The sequence below is a fragment of the Balaenoptera physalus genome, assembly GCF_965194825.1.
Source record: "Balaenoptera physalus genome assembly, chromosome: 2".
Classification (NCBI taxonomy): domain Eukaryota; kingdom Metazoa; phylum Chordata; class Mammalia; order Artiodactyla; family Balaenopteridae; genus Balaenoptera; species Balaenoptera physalus.
Genome location: NC_138883.1, coordinates 48,027,542 through 48,045,667, shown reverse-complemented (window position 1 = coordinate 48,045,667; position 18,126 = coordinate 48,027,542). Strand labels below are relative to the sequence as shown.

Sequence of the window (18,126 nt, the reverse complement as noted above, 5' to 3'; positions counted from 1 at the left end):
AAAATGGCTGCCCTAAATTACACTGCTTAAATATTTACCTATGTATTACAGATTCCAACTTTTTAAAAGAAATGTAACACTTGAATTTCTATACCTCCCAGGGCTCTTGTTTTGTTTTTAAAAGAAATATTTACTGGGCAGTACTCACTATTTGCTAGATACTTTCACATGTTTTCATTTAAATCCTCAAAGATATTCTTGAGAAATTCTTTATTACACACACACACACACACACACACACACACACACACACACACACACAGAGGAAAGAACCTCAGGGATTAAGTAACCTGCTCCAGGTCATAACAGTAGTCACTGATAGAGCTGAGATTCTAATCCAGGTCTTCTGACACTTTGCCCGTAACTTTCTAAACTATGTCATTACCGACCACTCATACATGGTAAACCAGGTAAAAAGGCAGGCAACTAATGAATAGCCAGAGAGTCACAGTGGCGACCTGTGGCTACTTATACCTACTATACTTATCTGTGGCTACTGGCTACTTATACGTTTTGGTTAGCAAGACCAGAATTACCCTTGAGTTACTTCAAAACTGCTGGGAGACACCATCTAGTGAAGTAATTGGACTGCCATGTAAATTCTCGGCTTGGGAATGACATCCATCCGTTTACCTTTACTTCTCTAGCAGCTCTAATCCATTTGCTTCAAAAATCTAACCTAGGAGTAGAAATATCCCTAACCTTTTTTCTCAATAAAGACTGGCAAATATAAATTGCTAAAAGCCAATGTTTGGGGGGACACTTCCCACATGTCAGGCATAGTACTAAGTACTACATAAGTAGTGGCAGTTTATCAGTTTTGGGACTGCCTGACTTTTCTGCTTTGGGAATTCCCAGTTTTCTAAGTCTTCATGGTGGGCAGAGCCTAAGTCCCCACATACAAGCTACTAATACTGTAAATTGCTTTTCCAGGCTCCCTGCTGCTAGGCTATATGACCCAGAATCACTTATCTGACATGCCAGACTGGGAGCTAGTGATGTAAAGAATCAGGAACAGTGCAGAGTTATTTCCAGAAGCAGCAGCAGCAGCAACAGTCAGCTTTGAAGGCAAGAATGACAAGAGTGCTAATGACAGCTGTAGTGTTAGCAATGCAAGTTGTGGCATCCAATGCCCAGAAGTAATGCAGCAGTCCCCCGGAGACTAGCTCCATGCCATGATTATGAGCCAAATAATTCAGAGCCAAATAAACCTGAGTCCAGTTCTCCAACCCTTCTAGTGAGCCTGAGATTTCCTACATCTGCTCTAAATCCTTTTCTGCTTAAGCCAGTCAGACCCAGATTCTGGGGCTTATAACTAAGAACACCCAACAATACACTCAGTCTTGCTTAATTTTCATGGCAACCAACTGAGATCACTACTATCATTAACTGCATTTTACAGATAAGGTCATGGGCCTTAAAGAGGTTACCTTGCCTAATGTCCCAAAGCTCATTAAAGAGTCATTATCCAAGAGGTAATAATACCAAAACTAATGACATTCATAATCTCATGATCTCTGTGATTGTTCCCAATGGCTTCGTAACTTTAATATATTTTTTAATGTTAATTTCCAGAATATGGGGACATCTAGGGATCTCTAGGATCCATTCCATGAGGCTGTGCTCCTTCACTCCAGTTCCAAAGTGGAGAAATGGGTTAAAGGAAAAGTCTGTCTTGTGATTTTCTTGCTCTAAAGATGGGGCAAAACAGCCTGAGACTGTTCTGACCTGGGAGCTCTTCCTGCCCCAGAAAGGCCTGCCTTTTCCTTGGCATACTCTTCCTGAGACCCTCCTAACACAATCATTAGGTAGATAAGATATATGGCCAAGAACTGAATGGGTGTCAGAAAAAAAAAAAAGGAACTCAGGAGTCTACCTGACCGTGCTTTTAGAGCAGCAGGTTGCTTAGACTTTTTTCAGAAAAAAAAGACCACTTTTATATCATATTTCTGCCATTATTCAAATTCTAAAAAACCCAATAGGGCTTCTCTGTTGGCACAGTGGTTAGGAATCCGCCTGCCAATGCAGGGGACACGGGTTCGAGCCCGGGTCCGGGAAGATCCCACATGCCGCGGAGCAACTAATCCCATGCATCACAACTACTGAGCCTGCGCTCTAGGGCCCGTAAGCCACAACTACTGAAGTGGCTTACTGCAATGAGAAGCCCGCAAACTGCAACGAAGAGTAGCCCCCACTCACTGAAACTAGAGAAAGCCTGCACACAACAACGAAGACCCAACACAGCCAAATCTAAAAAAATAAAATAAATAAATTTATTTTTTAAAAAAAACCAATAAAAATGAAAAGTTAGCTTCTATTTTGCCTTATCAAAACTCCTAGGAAAAAAAAAAAAAAGCAAAGAGGGAGGGGGGGAGAGAGGGAGAGATGAAGGAGAGAGACAGACAAATTACTTTTATCTAAATTAATTACAGTTGACCCTCAGTATCCATGGGTTCCACATTTGCAGGTTCAGCCAAATGCAGGTGGAAAATATTTGGAAAAAATAATTCCAAAAACGTCTAAAAAACAAAACTTGGATTTGCCATATACTGACAACTATTTACACAGCATTTACATTGTATTAGGTATTATAAGTAATCTACAGATGATTTAAAGTATACGGGAGCTACTAGAGCTAATCAATGAATTTGGTAAAGTAGCAGGATACAAAATTAATGCACAGAAATCTCTGGCATTCCTATACACTAATGATGAAAAATCTGAAAGAGAAATTAAGGAAACACTCCCATTTACCACTGCAACAAAAAGAATGAAATACCTAGGAATAAACCTACCTAGGGAGACAAAAGACCTGTATGCAGAAAACTATAAGACACTGATGAAAGAAATTAAAGATGATACAAACAGATGGAGAGATATACCATGTTCTTGGATTGGAAGAATCAACATTGTGAAAATGACTATACTACCCAAACCAATCTACAGGTTCAATGCAATCCCTATCAAACTACCAATGGCATTTTTCACAGAACTACAACAAAAAATTTCACAATTTATGTGGAAACACAAAAGACCCCAAATAGCCAAAGCAATCCTGAGAAAAACGGAGCTGGAGGAATCAGACTCCCTGACTTCAGACTATACTACAAAGCTACAGTAATCTAGACAATATGGTACTGGCACAAAATCAGAAAGATAGATCAATGGAACAAGATAGAAAGCCCAGAGATAAACCCACACACATATGGTCACCTTATTTTTTATAAAGGAGGCAAGAATATACAACGGAGAAAAGACAACCTCTTCAATAAGTGGTGCTGGGAAACTGGACAGCTACATGTAAAAGAATGAAATTAGAATACTCCCTAACACCACACACAAAAATAAACTCAAAATGAATTAAAGACCTAAATGTAAGGCCAGACACTATCAAACTCTTAGAGGAAAACATAGGCAGAACACTCTATGACATAAATCGCAGCAAGATCCTTCTTGACCCACCTCCTAGAGAACCGGAAATAAAAACAAAAATAAACAAATGGGACCTAATGAAACTTAAAAGCTTTTGCAAAGCAAAGGAAACCATAAATAAGACGAAAAGACAACCCTCAGAATGGGAGAAAATATTTGCAAATGAAGCAACTGACAAAGGATTAATCTCCAAAATTCACAAGCAGCTCATGCAGCTCAATATCAAAAAAACAAACAATCCAATCCAAAAATGGGCAGAAGACCTAAATAGACATTTCTCCAAAGAAGATATACAGATTGCCAACAAACACATGAAAGAATGCTCATCATCACTAATCATTAGAGAAATGCAAATCAAAACTACAATGAGGTATCACCTCACACCAGTCAGAATGGCTATCATCAAAAAATCTAGAAACAATAAATGCTGGAGAGGGTGTGGAGAAAAGGGAACCCTCTTGCACTGTTGGTGGGAATGTAAATTGATACAGCCACTATGGAGAACAGTATGGAGGTTCCTTATAAAACTACAAATAGAACTACCATACGACCCAGCAATCCCACTACTGGGCGTATACCCTGAGAAAACCATAATTCAAAAAGAGTCATGTACCACAATGTTCACTGCAGCTTTATTTACAATAGCCAGGACATGGAAGCAACCTAAGTGTCCATCGACAGATGAATGGATAAAGAAGATGTGGCACATATATACAATGGAATATTACTCAACCATAAAAAGAAACGAAATTGAGTTATTTGTAGTGAGGTGGATGGAACTAGAGTCTGTCATACAGAGTGAAGTAAGTCAGAAAGAGAAAAACAAATACTGTATGCTAACACATATATATGGAATCTAAAAAAAAAAAAAAAAATGGTTCTGAAGAACCTAGGGGCAGGAGAGGAATAAAGATGCAGACGTAGAGAATGGACTTGAGGACATGGGGAGGGGGAAGGGTAAGCTGGGATGAAGTGAGAGAGTGGCATGGACATATATACACTACCAAATGTAAAATAGATAGCTAGTGGGAAGCAGCCGCATAGCACAGGGAGATCAGCTTGGTGCTTTGTGACCACCTAGAGGGGTGGGATAGGGAGGGTGGAAGGGAGACACAAGAGGGAGGAGATATGGGGATATATGTATATGTATAGCTGATTCACTTTGTTATAAAGCAGAAACTAACACACCATTGTAAAGCAATTATACTCCAATAAAGATGTTAAAAATAAAAAATAAAAATAAGTATACGGGAGGATGTGCATAGGTTATATGCTAATACTATACCATTTTATATAAGGGATTGAGCATCTGGGGATTCTGGTATCCACGGAGGGTGAGAAAGGTGGGGGGGGTGGGAGGTGCTGAACCAATCCCCCTCGGATACCGAGGGATGACTGTATATTATTCTAGGCAGATCCATGTATAAAATGAAATATCCCAAAATGTTTCACTAGGCATTTTCTAAATTAATACAGTTAAAAAAACAAACAGAAGCCATCTCTGAAATTTGAATTGAGAGTACAAGTAATAACAAAGTTCAAAAACATCAAAGTCTTTCTGTCATACGCTGTGTATTTTCCTACTAGCTTACCACTTATAAAATTCTTAACACCACAAACAATCTTATGGGCTTATAACATAAGAAGATTTCTGCTCCTCCAATTTTTAACAACCAAAAAGTGAAGCTTCCCAATTCATTCATCCATCAATCCAATATTTTTCAGCACCTAATACATGTCACACACGACGCTATGCAGTGGTAGAAGGACTTTGTGTAAGAGGGCACAGTGGGGATATAACCATTACTACCAATTAACATAGAGCTGCGAGGAATTCAAATCCAAGGCAAGTAATTTTTTATTATAATTTCCCAGTATGTCACTATCAAACAGGAACCCACCTGATAATATTGTGTAGGAACAAATCTCATAGAGATAAAGGAAGGAGCAATAGCTCAAAACCTATTAGGAAGGGACCAGCTTGAGCACAGCTCAGGAGTTTTAAAGGAAGACAACTCCGAGAGGAGCTTTCCCCAGAAGTTTTACCCAAGCTCAAACCCAGGCTCTGCAATAATGTGTTAAAAATAAAATATTAGCAGAAATTATGATAGTTGAAAATAATTACCATAATATTTGTAGTTCATATTATCGTCAGTAGTACATTAACTTAAAAGGAAAGAAATCTTCCACTTGACAAAATATTGTCACAGAATATCAATTAGCACATCTTAATAAAGAGTTATTGAGATTTCATTGTTTCTTACAGTACTACACAGTCTTTCCTTTTTGTATCAATATCATTTGATGATTTCCAGGAGTCAACAATGACTAGGGGGAAAAATGGCCTTTCTTTGCAACTGCTGCCTCATGGCAAATATTCCCAGCAACTGTCGCAGCACGGACTTGCATGAACTCACTTCTATTACTACTGTGTGTGCAACAGAACGGCAGGTAGATATCTGAATTTGGAGTACTTTTTTTCTTAATTGCAAAATGAGATTTCCTGCATTTATATAGAAAAAAGCGACTAACATTTGTAGAGTGCTGGGTAAAACACAAAGCATATTTTCAGATGTATTACTTTATTTGATCTTCAAAATAATCTAATGACAGTGCAATTTTTAACATTTAAGAGATGAGGAAAACTAGCAATCAGAAAAGATAAACTGCTATGATCACACAACGGATAAATCCTCCATAAACCCTGACTTCTTCATATATCATTCCAAAGCACATTTGAGATTATAGTGCCTCAATCTCCTATACCTCTATCTGACTTGCCTCAGACTGGTTACATATGGTATTCTCAATCAACAAATAAAGAATAATTGTTATTTTACTTTCTTTTTCTAAATGTTACCCTTCTTAACCCAATCTAGAAGCTGGGAAGTGAAATTTTCCTCACAGTTACCAAACCACACAATTCCATCGGTTTTGACTATGTATATTTTAGAAAACAGAGCTGAGAATTTGTAGACTATAAATCTATAATCTTACCTTTATTTTAAATTTTATTTATTTTGCAAATTTTAACTCTTTCGTAGGACTCATAACACAAAAAGTATCCAAAAAGTTGAAGAGTGAAAAGTCCACCTCCAACTCCTTCCCCCATCCCAGCTTCCGCATTCCATTCCCGTAAACCAATAATCAGGTTCTTGTGAAACTTTGAAATATTTATACCAAATACATATATGCCATAAATAAATATTTATATATGTCTCTGTTAGAAAACTATCCATCCTAGATTTCTCAGTGTTCCTATACAGTCCATGTCTCCTGAAGATGAAAATTGGCAGTACACAAAGATGGAAAACGTCTCCTCTTCACATTCTAATCTTGTTTCCTTTTCTCTGGAGCCACCTGGTCCCATTCAAAGGTAATAAAACCTTCCTTATCTTCCCTGGAGCTAAATGCTTATATTTAGGCATAGAGACCTTTTCCTACTGCCCCAAGCAACTTGTTTAAATTCCAGAGAAAAAGATAAGCACTCTATCTCCAGAAGGAAAAAGCAGATTTGCCAGCTCCTATATAAACTCAGAGATTCATAATTTAAGTTCTCCTTCTCCAAACCTTGCTGTAAGTACAGATGTAAGCATATGGCTCTCACCTTGTAGCTCTGTGGAGAACTGGGTATGGCAAATCCAGTACTACCATGTTACTGTGATTGCTGTTACTGCTGTGTCTGATTTCTGATTCAGAGGCTTGGTGTTTCTGCAAGTGTATATGCAAGGAGGGTAACATCGAAGACCCTTCAGAGTTTTAGACTTAACACTCCCTTTCTTACACACATAGAACTATGCTATGCTCTAAACACTTGGTTTATTTCATTAATATATCCTGAAAAATCAATGTGTTAAAAATGTTAGTAGACCATTTAGTCAGAATATTTTTAATCAATGATGTTTTAGGAATACTTTAAATGTCCTCCAAAAATACACTACTTAATTGGCCATAATGGTTCAAAAATATACAATTCTGTAAATATTTAGTATAGGGTTACCCTAAGTTTACACTTGTTATTTTAGTCTTAGATTTTACTAACTTAATTCTTCCCCAATTGCAATTTTTCTATATTCTGAGACTAAGAAATTGTCTAAAACATTGATCTTTTCTGTTTACAAAGAAGCAAAGTTCAAGTATAGCTGTGGATCACTGATCATATAAAAATTTATCAGTGTATATGTAGTAGAAGATAATGGAAGAAAAGAACCCATTTACAATAGAAACAAAAGATATAAAATACCCAGTAATAAATTTCAGTGTCCAAGCATATATGAAGAAAGCATTAAAACACTACTAGAGAACACAAAAGAAAACTTGAATAAATGGAAAGACATCTGGTTCTGGGATGGGAAGAGTCATTCTAAAGATGTCAAGTGTCCCCAAAATAACTTATAAATTTAATGCCAGTAGGATTTAGTCAGGGAGAGGAAGAAACCAAACAAGCTAATTTTAAATGTCACATGTAAACAGAACAAAAATGCAATTCTAGAAACAGAAACATGAAGGGGCCTGGACCTTTCAGATATTACAATATATATTATAAAGCCTCAGTAATTAAAGCAACAGTACTAGTAAAAAAAAAAAAACAGACAGATTAACGAAACAAAGTCCAAAGTAGACCCAAATATATATGAGCGTTTAGTATAAAAAATCGCACCTTGAAAACTGAGATTAATTTCAGTTGTGTTGGGACAATTATTTAGCCACCTGACTAATATATTGCTCATACTATTCACCTAGTTAAATGCCAAACAAAGCAAAGATTTAAATGTTAAATTGAACAGCTAAAACATTAAGAGAAGAAATACACCCACATAAATAGAGTCTGATCTTTGACAAAAGTGCAAAAGCAGTTTAATGGAGAAAGGCTCGTCTTTTCAATAAAGGGGCTAAAACAACTGGACATTCACATGCAAATAAGTGAATTGAGACACTGACTTCACACCTTTCATAAAAATTAACTCAAAATGGATCACAGACCTAAATGTAAAACATAGAAGAAAATCTTGGTGACCTTGGATTTGGCAATGAATTTTTAGATACAACACCAAAAGCATGATCCATGAAAGAAAAAAAATTGTAAAGTTGGATTTTATTATTATTAAAAACTTCTGCTCTGCAAAAGACACTGTTAAGAGAATGAAGAAACAAGCCACAGACTGGGAGAAAATATTTGCAAAACATATATCTGATAAAGGAATTGTATCCAAAGTATACAAAAGGACTCTTAAACTCAACAATGAGAAAAAAAAAAAATTTAAAATATGGGCAAAAGATCTGAGCAGATACCCCACCAAAGAAAATATACAGACAGCAAATAAGCATACTAAAAGATGCTCAATATCATTTGTCCTTAGGAAGTTGTAAATTAAAACAATGAGATACCACTACACATGTATTAGAATAGCTACAGTTAAAAAAAAAAAAAAATTAACAATACCAAATGTTGGCAAGAATGTAGAGCAACAGGAACTCAGTCAATGTAGGTGGTAATGCAAAATGATACAGATGTTGTCAAAACGCATAGAACTGTACAGCACAGAGTGAACCCTAACATAAACTATTCACTTCGGTTAATAATAATGTGTCAGTATTGATTCATCAGTTGTAACAAATGTACCACACCAATGCAAAATGTTAACAGAGGAAACAGTACAGAGGAGAAAGGAGGAATTCTCTGTACTATCTGTTCAATTTTCTGTAATCCTAAAACTGCTCTATAAAACAGTCTATTAATTTCTTTAAGTGAATTCCTTTGTAACAAGGGCATAGGGAGACCTTGGTACAACTTAAAATCCAGAAGTCAAAAGAGAAAAGATAAATTTGACCTGATGATATTTAAAATAACAAAACAGGGAAATTCAAAAGATAAATGACAAACAGGAAAATGTACAATTTGTGTCTCCTTTATATAAGGAGAGCACCTAGAAATTAATAAGAATAAAAGTTCAAAACATGATAGAGGACTTCCCTGGTGGCACAGTGGTTAAGAATCTGCCTGCCCATGCAGGGGACATGGGTTTGAGCCCTGGTCCAGGAAGATCTCACATGCTGTGGAGCAACTAAGCCCATGCACCACAACTACTGAGCCTGTGCTCTGGAGCCTGCGAGCCACAACTACTGAAGCCCAAGTGCCGCAACTACTGAAGCCCGTGTGCCTAGAGTTTGTGCTCTGCAACAAGAGAAGCCACCGCAATGAGAAGCCCCTGCTCGCCACAACTAGAGAAAGCCCACACACAGCAACGAAGACCCAACACAGCCATAAATAAAAAAATAAATAAAAGAAATAACCAGCTCTAGGACAAAATCACCCTTTAAAAAAAAAATGATAGAAAAGTGGGCAAAAGATATCAAGCAACAGTTCAGTTCCATTTCTAGGAATAGTATACAACCGAAAAGAGTACAAGGGAGGAACTGCTTGCCAGGAACTGGGTATTTCAAACTGATGCTTTTAGCACAAAGAAGTAGGGTGACAGCTTGAGAGGCATTTTTTTCCTCATGGCAATTTGCAAGGTACAGCTATGATATGGCACACTATTTAGCACAGTTCTTCAAGATTCTAAATATCATTACTGAAAATTTTTATAAAATACTGTATTCCACAAGTCAGTTTTCTTACATTTTAAACAAAAATGAGGGCATTGCCTCTTTGGAATTCTACCTCCTTGACATTTGTGTTTTCCTGCTCAGTTTCTTCTTCCTTTATATGTTGGTGTTATCCTAGGATGCTCCCTAGATGACCTACATGTTGACAACACTCCCCAGGGGCGCAAATTCCTACAGCTGCCTACTCAAGACTCAGGTAAGATGGGCATCCGACTTGTTAAAGTAGACGCATTTTCTCCTGTAAATTTGCTCTTCATCCTTGCCTACTTCAGATGGTGATCAGATCAGATTTGGGGTAGAGTGAGATGGGAAGGAAGGAAAAGAAGAGATCAGGGATTAATCAAATTAATCGTTACCAAGCCCGGTTAATTTCACCTCCTAAGCATTAAAATGAAAACCCCCTCTTTGCTATCTTTACTTCCCTAGATTGCACAATGGCCACACAATGGTGTCTACACGTGCTTGGATCCCACAAATTTGTCTCTCACCCGCCACAAAGAGCCCTCAAGTGCTAATCTGATCACATCACTTATCTGCCTACAACCCTCCGTTGAGCAATCAGGTGTTGAGGTGGTCACTTAGGACAGAGAGCCCAACTAAAAGTAACAACCAAGCCTTTATTCACTTACTGCGACAGTGCAAGCAAGAGGCAAAAGGAGAGGCACAGGCTCCACAACGTTCCATTCCCATCGCCCGCCACTGAACAGCTCCAGGCCAGGGCCAGTGGGCGTGGGAATCATCTCATTCCAAGGAGCTGCAAAGAGAAGGCTCCTGCCTCTTTATGGACCCGTGGAATGGTGGGGGGACTGAGCAGGGGAAGGGCGAGGAGAAGAAAGTACAGAGTTAAAGCAGAGAAAGTGTTTAGCCAAAGACCTGTGATAAGGAGGTCTTGGCAAAGCACCTGGAAGGTGCCTCAGGCCGCATTCCTGATAATGAGGCTCCAAATGGAGACACCTGGGGCTAAAGGCCAGTCTGGCCAGAAGGATGGGAGAGGGAGGGGTCCGAGGGATTGGGAAGGGGAGGGGTCTGAGTCCTGGACCTCAATTTTCTCTAGAAAACTGCAATGCTCTGGCTGTGCACCAGTCTGGTGTGGGAGAGCACCTTCCCCCTATGACGCCTGCCGGGCAAAGCTTCTAACTGCCTGTGGTTGGGTCTGAAAGATCACACAAGGATTCTGGCCCAGAGCTGGCCTCCTCACCCTTCAGGGGCTACCCCAAAGCCTAAACTTCTTCACATGGTAAACAAAGATCCCTTCCTCTGACCCCATGTCAACTTCTCTGCTCTCACCTCCTGCTTCACATTTCAGACTCCAGTAAAAACTACCCTCTCCAACCTGTCCTAACCTCCCTGCCTGGGCTCACAGTTTCCCCTGCTTCTTCCACCTTCCATTTCTTCACCAGGCAAACCCCCGCTTATCCTTCAAGACTCATCCCAAGTGCCACCTCCTTCAGGAAGGCTTCTTAACAAACATCCACCCTCATTCTAGACACAAGGAACTATTCACTACCCTGTGGACATATGCAGGCATACTTCTACTATTTTACTTCCTACATATTTTCTGTTTACATATCTGTCTCTGCAACAAAACATTAAATTCTTAGAGAACAGAGCCACATCTTATGCTGTCTTGCATCTCCAGTGTCTTACAAGTATCTGGCACATAGCAGGAACGTGGGGAATACTCTATTTGTGGAATTAGTGTTCTATAAATCAGCATTAGTACAGCACAAGGAACAGGACACCATGGCAGGATTGAATGACACAAGCCCCACAGGCTACCCAGTTCAGGTAACACGGTCCTCTCCACATCTAAGGCCCAGTTGTTTCGAAACCACCTTGTCATCAGGTTGCCCAGTGTGGACCTGCCGCTCCAGGATTTGCTGTCAGACTTGTCAAAGACAACCTTAGTATCCCCTCTCCCATTCCTTAAAGAATCTTCTTTCTCTGATTCTTCACCCTTGTTTCTGGGTCAAAGACAGTCATCAGGTATCCACTGTAAAAAGCATAAACGAGTAAGCTTCCTGAGAACAAATATATCTATGACTTGGACTTTTTGCTAAGCTTTTCATGACCCCCACTCTCAAGATAGCCACCCCTTCTCTATTCCAGGGCTTCCAAGGCAGCCCAACAGGTCTTTGGAATTCCTTCTTCAAAAGGCCATCTTTCATCACTTACAACTGGCTGCTCAGTCCACAGGCCTCAGGGTCCATGGTTGGCCGGGATTTCTAAAGACTATTCATTAATATATTATTAGTACTGGAACATGTGATAACCACAACTTTTCACCTATCAAGTTTAGAGTTTCCTGTAACTTAACTTTCACACCATTTTTGCGAGAATCAGGTAGAAGAAGAGGAGGAAGACGGGAGCCACACAGAAAACAGAGATAGTCAAGGTCAGCAAAGGTCTCAGCAAACGTAAAATTGGAAAAGTCCCTGTAAACTCGTGTCCTGAAAAAGTCGTAGCCTCTAGCTCTGTTACCAAAGATACTACTACCTTATTTGAGGAGAGACTGCAGGAGTGGACCCCAGGTAGGGCTGAATCCCAGGCCTAAAGATTCCATGCCAGGCAAGTTAAATTAGATTCATTCTCTCTCAATAAACATTCAGTACGTGCTGGGAACATCTGAAATGTTTCTGCATGTACTGAGCAGGCACGGAGCTACAGACTCGGGGAAAAAAAAAAAAATCAGGCTGGGGTGAAAAGGCTAGACACTTCAAAAACCCTAGTGAGAATAGCAAAGATGAGCTTCTGTCCCGGTAACATCCTCACTCCACGGACAGAATCAAAGGCAAGAGCAATAGTATGAGCCAGGTGGCCGTGTTGTGCCACCTCCTACTTTTATACAGAATATCTCCATGTTTCTGTATCCTCTGCCATTCAAGACTTTTTAGATCCTCTATGTGGGAAGATAGACCAGCAATATGTGTGAAACTGATGCTTACAAATATAATGCTAAGACCCTAAGATACTGTAATGGATTGTGGTTGTCTAAAATGAAATCAATAGATAAATAACAAGTGAGTAAGTAAATGGGTATCCCCTGTACTTACAAGAGAACATGAGCAACGATGGCATCCACATCGAACAAGGTATCGGTTGGGAATTCTCTGAGTAATATGTGACCCCTGCAAAAAGTTTTAAAAAGCATTACAGAAATATTTCCTTAGCATTCAATTCACTTGTCTCTCTAACACACTACGCTGGAAGTTCTGGCAGTTCTTGGAGCCTGTGTCTTATCCGCTCGCCGATACACCTACCAGAGTGCTGGCCATGATACACACTCAAATATTTACTGAACACACAGGCATAGATACACTGACTTTGAAAAGCTTAGGCCCTGGGCCTGGCAAAAAGACTGGGAAGCAACAGGAGTCCCAACAAGGCTTCCTCCCAGCACACACGGAGTCCCCAAATGGGCTGGGAAGGAGACAAGCAGGAGAGAGAAAGAAGGGTCCTCAGCAGTAGGTCCCTGAGGAGACAGGATCTCTCCCCACTTCCTAGGCCAAATCCCAAGAGTGTGAGGAAAGGATTTGTGAGAAAACTCAGATTAGCAGACCCAAGTAACGGAGGAATCCGTAACCTGGACATCTGCAGATCCCTCAAAAATAAAGTACATTTATTTCCCACCCGAATATGGACCTGACATACCTACTTAGAACACTAAATTTGCTAAGTGCTTACTTAACCAGGCATTTGCCGTCAGAGCTTACATAAGATTCTCGTATAATATCCAAAACAATCCTGTGAGGTAAGTATTAATCTCCTCAATTTACAGATTAGGAAGCAAAGTGGAGGTAACAAATCTATTAGTTGGACTTCTTGCTAAGCTTCATATGACCCCTACTACATATACCTTTATTCTGGCCTAGTGATATTTTGTATACTTGAATATTCTAGAAGTATAGCTTTATGTTTGTCCATCTGAGCCAAAAAAACTAAAAATAGTTTACCTGAATAAATATGCTTTCATCAAATCCTTTTCGCTTCCACAGTATCTCGATGTTTCTTCTGTGACGCAATTAACCTTTAAAAGATTATATTTAACGTTTAGAGTACACATCAAAAGGTCAAGTTTCTTGGTTAGGGAAACAGAAAGGAAAATTAAACATTACAGTTTGTCTCCAGATCAAATTTCTTTTTTACTTTTCTTTCTGATTTGTATGCTGTAATTGCTCACTTATTCAAGTGCTTGAGGTAACCCAGAGAAAGGAACTGCTCCTACACCTAAGAGTTATATTTAATTATACCTAAGATTTAATTCAATCTGATGAAGGAAGTAGAAGGTAACGAGGTAGGAAAGGAAGGAAACAATTAAGGCTGGACAAGAAAATCATGTGCAAAAGCCGGGAAGCACAGAAGTGAGTGTTAAGTTGGGACCACGAAAGCATCTCAGTAGCTGGAACACAGGTATGGCAGATATTGCTGGTTCCTAACCCCAAATCCATCCTACCCTTTTGCATCGCTAACAATTTCATTAAAAGCAAGTGCCCCATTAAAAGACTGTTCCAGACTCCCCCAACAGCTAAGGCTGGCTAGATGATGTTAGGAGAAGTCACTACTGGTTTGGGATGCGTAGAAGGATCTTAAAAGGGGGTTGACTGATACTCTTGCTCTTCCCACTTCTTCCTGACAAGATGGGTAGGCACCAGCAGTCATCATGGACCATAAGGCATCTTTAAAGAAGAAACCTTTGCTAAGGATGGTGCAACAGAAAGAATGAACCCGAGTCCCTGATGATGTTAGAGAAGCCACAACAGCCCTTGATAGCTTATAATCAGGACTCTATGTGAAAAACATAAGGCCAATCCTGGCAGCAACATGAAGATACAATGGAAGGCATGAAAGCACAAAGGCAAGGAAGCCGGTTAATAGAGTATCCCATCAGTACAGGTCAGGGATGACTGGGACCTGTAGTAAAGCAGAAAAGGACAGAAGAGATTCAAGCGACTTTTCACAAATACAGTAAGTAAAACTAGGGAGAAGACTGAGCGTGTAATATGCCACGTGGGATAGATGGGGGAAGGCAAGAGATAAAGAGGATGAAGAGGTTTTTAGACGGGGCAAGTGGGTAGCCACCGACATAACTTACCAAAACTAAGTCTGGAAGAAGAACAGTTAGCATTTTGTTTTGGATTTTGTTAAGTTAGGGTTTTTTGGTTTTTTTTTTAGATGAGGCTTTTTTGTTTTTGCTGTTCAAGTTAATTTTAACGGAGTTTGAGGAAGCAGAGTGACAAGTGGGAAAGCTACATTTGGTTTATAGAAAAAAGCTACTAAAAGAGAACTGATACTCAGAAAAGATATGAGGAATAGAAAATTCGAATGAAAAGAGTACGGTCATAACCAAAAACTGAATTTTAGTGTATGTAGTTTTTTTTTTAATTTTTAAAAGTCAGAGCATAGGGGATGGTTGGTATTATGACGACAGATTTATCCATTCATCCATTCAACACACATTTGAACACCTACCATATGTTAGTCACTGTTCTCATCACTGGGAGTACAGTTAAGTTCCAAATTAAAATCTTTTATCTTTAGAACTTACATTCTAAAAGTAGAGACGGACCATTAAAAAAAAAAAACTAATTAGTATGTCATGTTAAGGGCTATAAAGAAAAAAACACTATTAAGGGGATAGTATGTGACAGAACATTTTAGATAAGTCATCAAAGAAGACCTCTCTGAGGAGGTGACATTTGTACCAAGAACCGAAGTAATGGAGTGATGATGCATACAAATATGTGGAAGAGATGAGTTCTAAGCAGAGGGGGAAATACCTGCAAAGGCCTTACGGAAATACACACCTAGGAGGTCCAAGTAAGAGAAAGATGACTAGCGTGTGTCAGGAACAAGCTGAGCAAGGTGGAGGAACAGAAAATGAGATTAGAGGAATTAAGCATCCAAAGAGGAGTTTCCATGTTAGCATAACTGTAATGGGAAGCCTTTCTGAGAGAGCAGCAATGTGATCTGACACGTCTGACTTACATGTGGAGAAGGGTTCAGTGAGACGAGAGTGAAAGGAGAAAGGCCAAATAGGAGGCTTGTGGTTTCCCAGAGGAGAAGTAAGGATGGTTTAGACAAGGGCAGGGGGGTAAAAGTGAAGGTACAGGAAGTGGTCAGATGTGCAAAGTTTTGATAGCAGAACTTGAAGGACTTAATGATGGATTGGTTATGACAGAAAGGATGACAAAGGTTTTTTGTTTTAAAATCTACATTGATACAATAATATAGTCATACCAGCTTTCTTTTGGTTATTATTTGCACGATATATATTTTTTCCTTCATTTGCTTTAAGGATTTCTAAAGCCTTTATTTTAAGATGCATTTCTAAATAGCTTACAATTAGGTTTGGTTACTGTTCCCAGCCTGACAATCTTTTTCTTAACTGGAACACTTAGTCCATTTATATTTTAGTGTTTTCTTCATCTACGTCTGCCTCCTGAAATCCTAACTTTTGAAGACAATCTCAAAATGCTACTTTTTGTGAAGTCTTTCCCAACACCATAATATGACCTTCCACCTTAATGATCATGTAAGATTTCTTTCTTTTAAACCTCTACAGCATTTTATTTGTATCTCTTATTATAATGACCAAATTCTGCTAGTTATTAAAATGGTCTGTGGGAATTCCCTGGCGGTCCGGTGGTTGGGACTCCTCACTTTCACTGCCAAGGGCCCAGGTTCAACCCTTGGTTGGGGAACTAAGATTCTTACAACCTGAGCAGCACGGCCAAAAAAAAAAAAGTCTGTGAATGTGTTTTATCGCCCCATTTTGGATATATACTCTCCAAAGAAAGAGACTAGGGTCTTAGCCATTTTGCTATCCAATAAAAGACTAAATATAGCAAGCTCGTTTCAATCTCATAAACAGTACTGAGTATCTACTATGCACCAGGGAGGGAGCTAGGTACTCAATATAGGTCTCTCTTTCACCCAGTCTCCTTTCCACATAGCTTAGAGTCCTCAACTGTAAAAGCTTTACAAACTGTTAGTTCATAAAGGTAACCCGTGGGCATGAACCTTAATATTCTACTCTAGTTACTAGACACACAGTTACTAGTTACTAGTTTATTAGTTACTAGATAACAGCATGATTATCCTTTTTGAGTATCGTACCAACCTAGCATTTTGTTTCTAAATTTCAATTTCGATTTTTATTCAAAGCTCCTTAAAGATGAGTGCCATTATTATTCCAGAGTATAAACAGTGGTTCAAAGTTAACTGAGACCTCTATACAAAACAGAATTGACATTAAAAAAGAGGTTTTTGAGGTATATAACCATGATATAATAAGAAATATATATTTGGTCTTTGCCCCTTGTTCCTAACACAGAGCTCCTAAAACCCTGTAATTTCCTGCATGATGGAGTGCCAGGAGTACCTTTTCTTCTAATATTTGGTCTTTAACCCGAAATATAAGAGCTTCTGAAACCCTTGGAATCTCTGGGAGTGATGAGAGTGTCTGTTTGCATGCTAATGAGATGACTGGTGGCTGGGGGCCCCTAGACAGCTTCAGGATGTGGGCTGGTTGCCAGCAAGACAAGGGAAAGATCAGAGGGTGGGAACTTTCAGCCCCACCTCCCCACCTTAGGGCTGGAGATGGAGTTCATCACCAATGGCCAATGATTTGACCAATCATGCCTACATAACAGAACCTCCATAAAATCCCTAAACTACAGGGTGTGGAAAGCTTCCAGTGAACACACCCAAGCACAGGAGGATGACACACCCCAAACCACATGGGGATAGAAACTCCTGCACTTGAGACTCTTCCAGATGTGGCCCCGCGCATCTCTTCCATTTGGCTGTTCCTGACATATCCTTTATAAGAAGTCAGTAATAGTAAGTAAAGTCTTTCCCTGAGTTCTGTGAGACATTATGGACAATTATGGAACCTGAGGAGGGGGTTGTGAGAACCGCCATTTGCAGCCAAGTCCTACAGAAGTCGTAGGGAGCCCGGGGACCCACTCACTCCTTGTGACTGGCATCTGAAGCGAGGGGCAATCTCATAGGACTGGGCCCTTAACCTGTGGGGTCTGTGCTAACTCTGGGTTGTTAGTGTCAGAAGTGCTTCGTATGAAAAAC

General features: G+C 39.4%; 1 protein-coding gene and 1 long non-coding RNA gene across 7 annotated transcripts in view; one reads left to right on the top strand and one right to left on the bottom strand.

Annotated features, from left to right (window-relative positions):
* LOC309654456 overlaps nt 1-18,126 on the top strand; it is a 354,889-nt gene that overhangs the window by 261,984 nt on the left and 74,779 nt on the right. The gene's annotated exons all lie outside the window — the stretch shown is intronic.
* Nucleotides 1-18,126, bottom strand: part of TXNDC16 (thioredoxin domain containing 16) — a 120,032-nt gene that overhangs the window by 92,095 nt on the left and 9,811 nt on the right. For all 6 annotated transcript variants that reach the window (XR_014260243.1, XM_082448397.1, XM_082448399.1 and 3 more), the window contains exons 5-6: nt 13,995-14,068; nt 13,095-13,169 (exon numbers count right to left, since the gene is read on the bottom strand). Coding sequence is in view for 5 of the 6 variants with exons in the window: in XM_082448397.1 (XP_082304523.1) it covers nt 13,095-13,169; nt 13,995-14,068 (149 nt within the window). In the remaining variant the exon portion in view is untranslated. The remainder of the gene's footprint in view (nt 1-13,094; nt 13,170-13,994; nt 14,069-18,126) is intronic.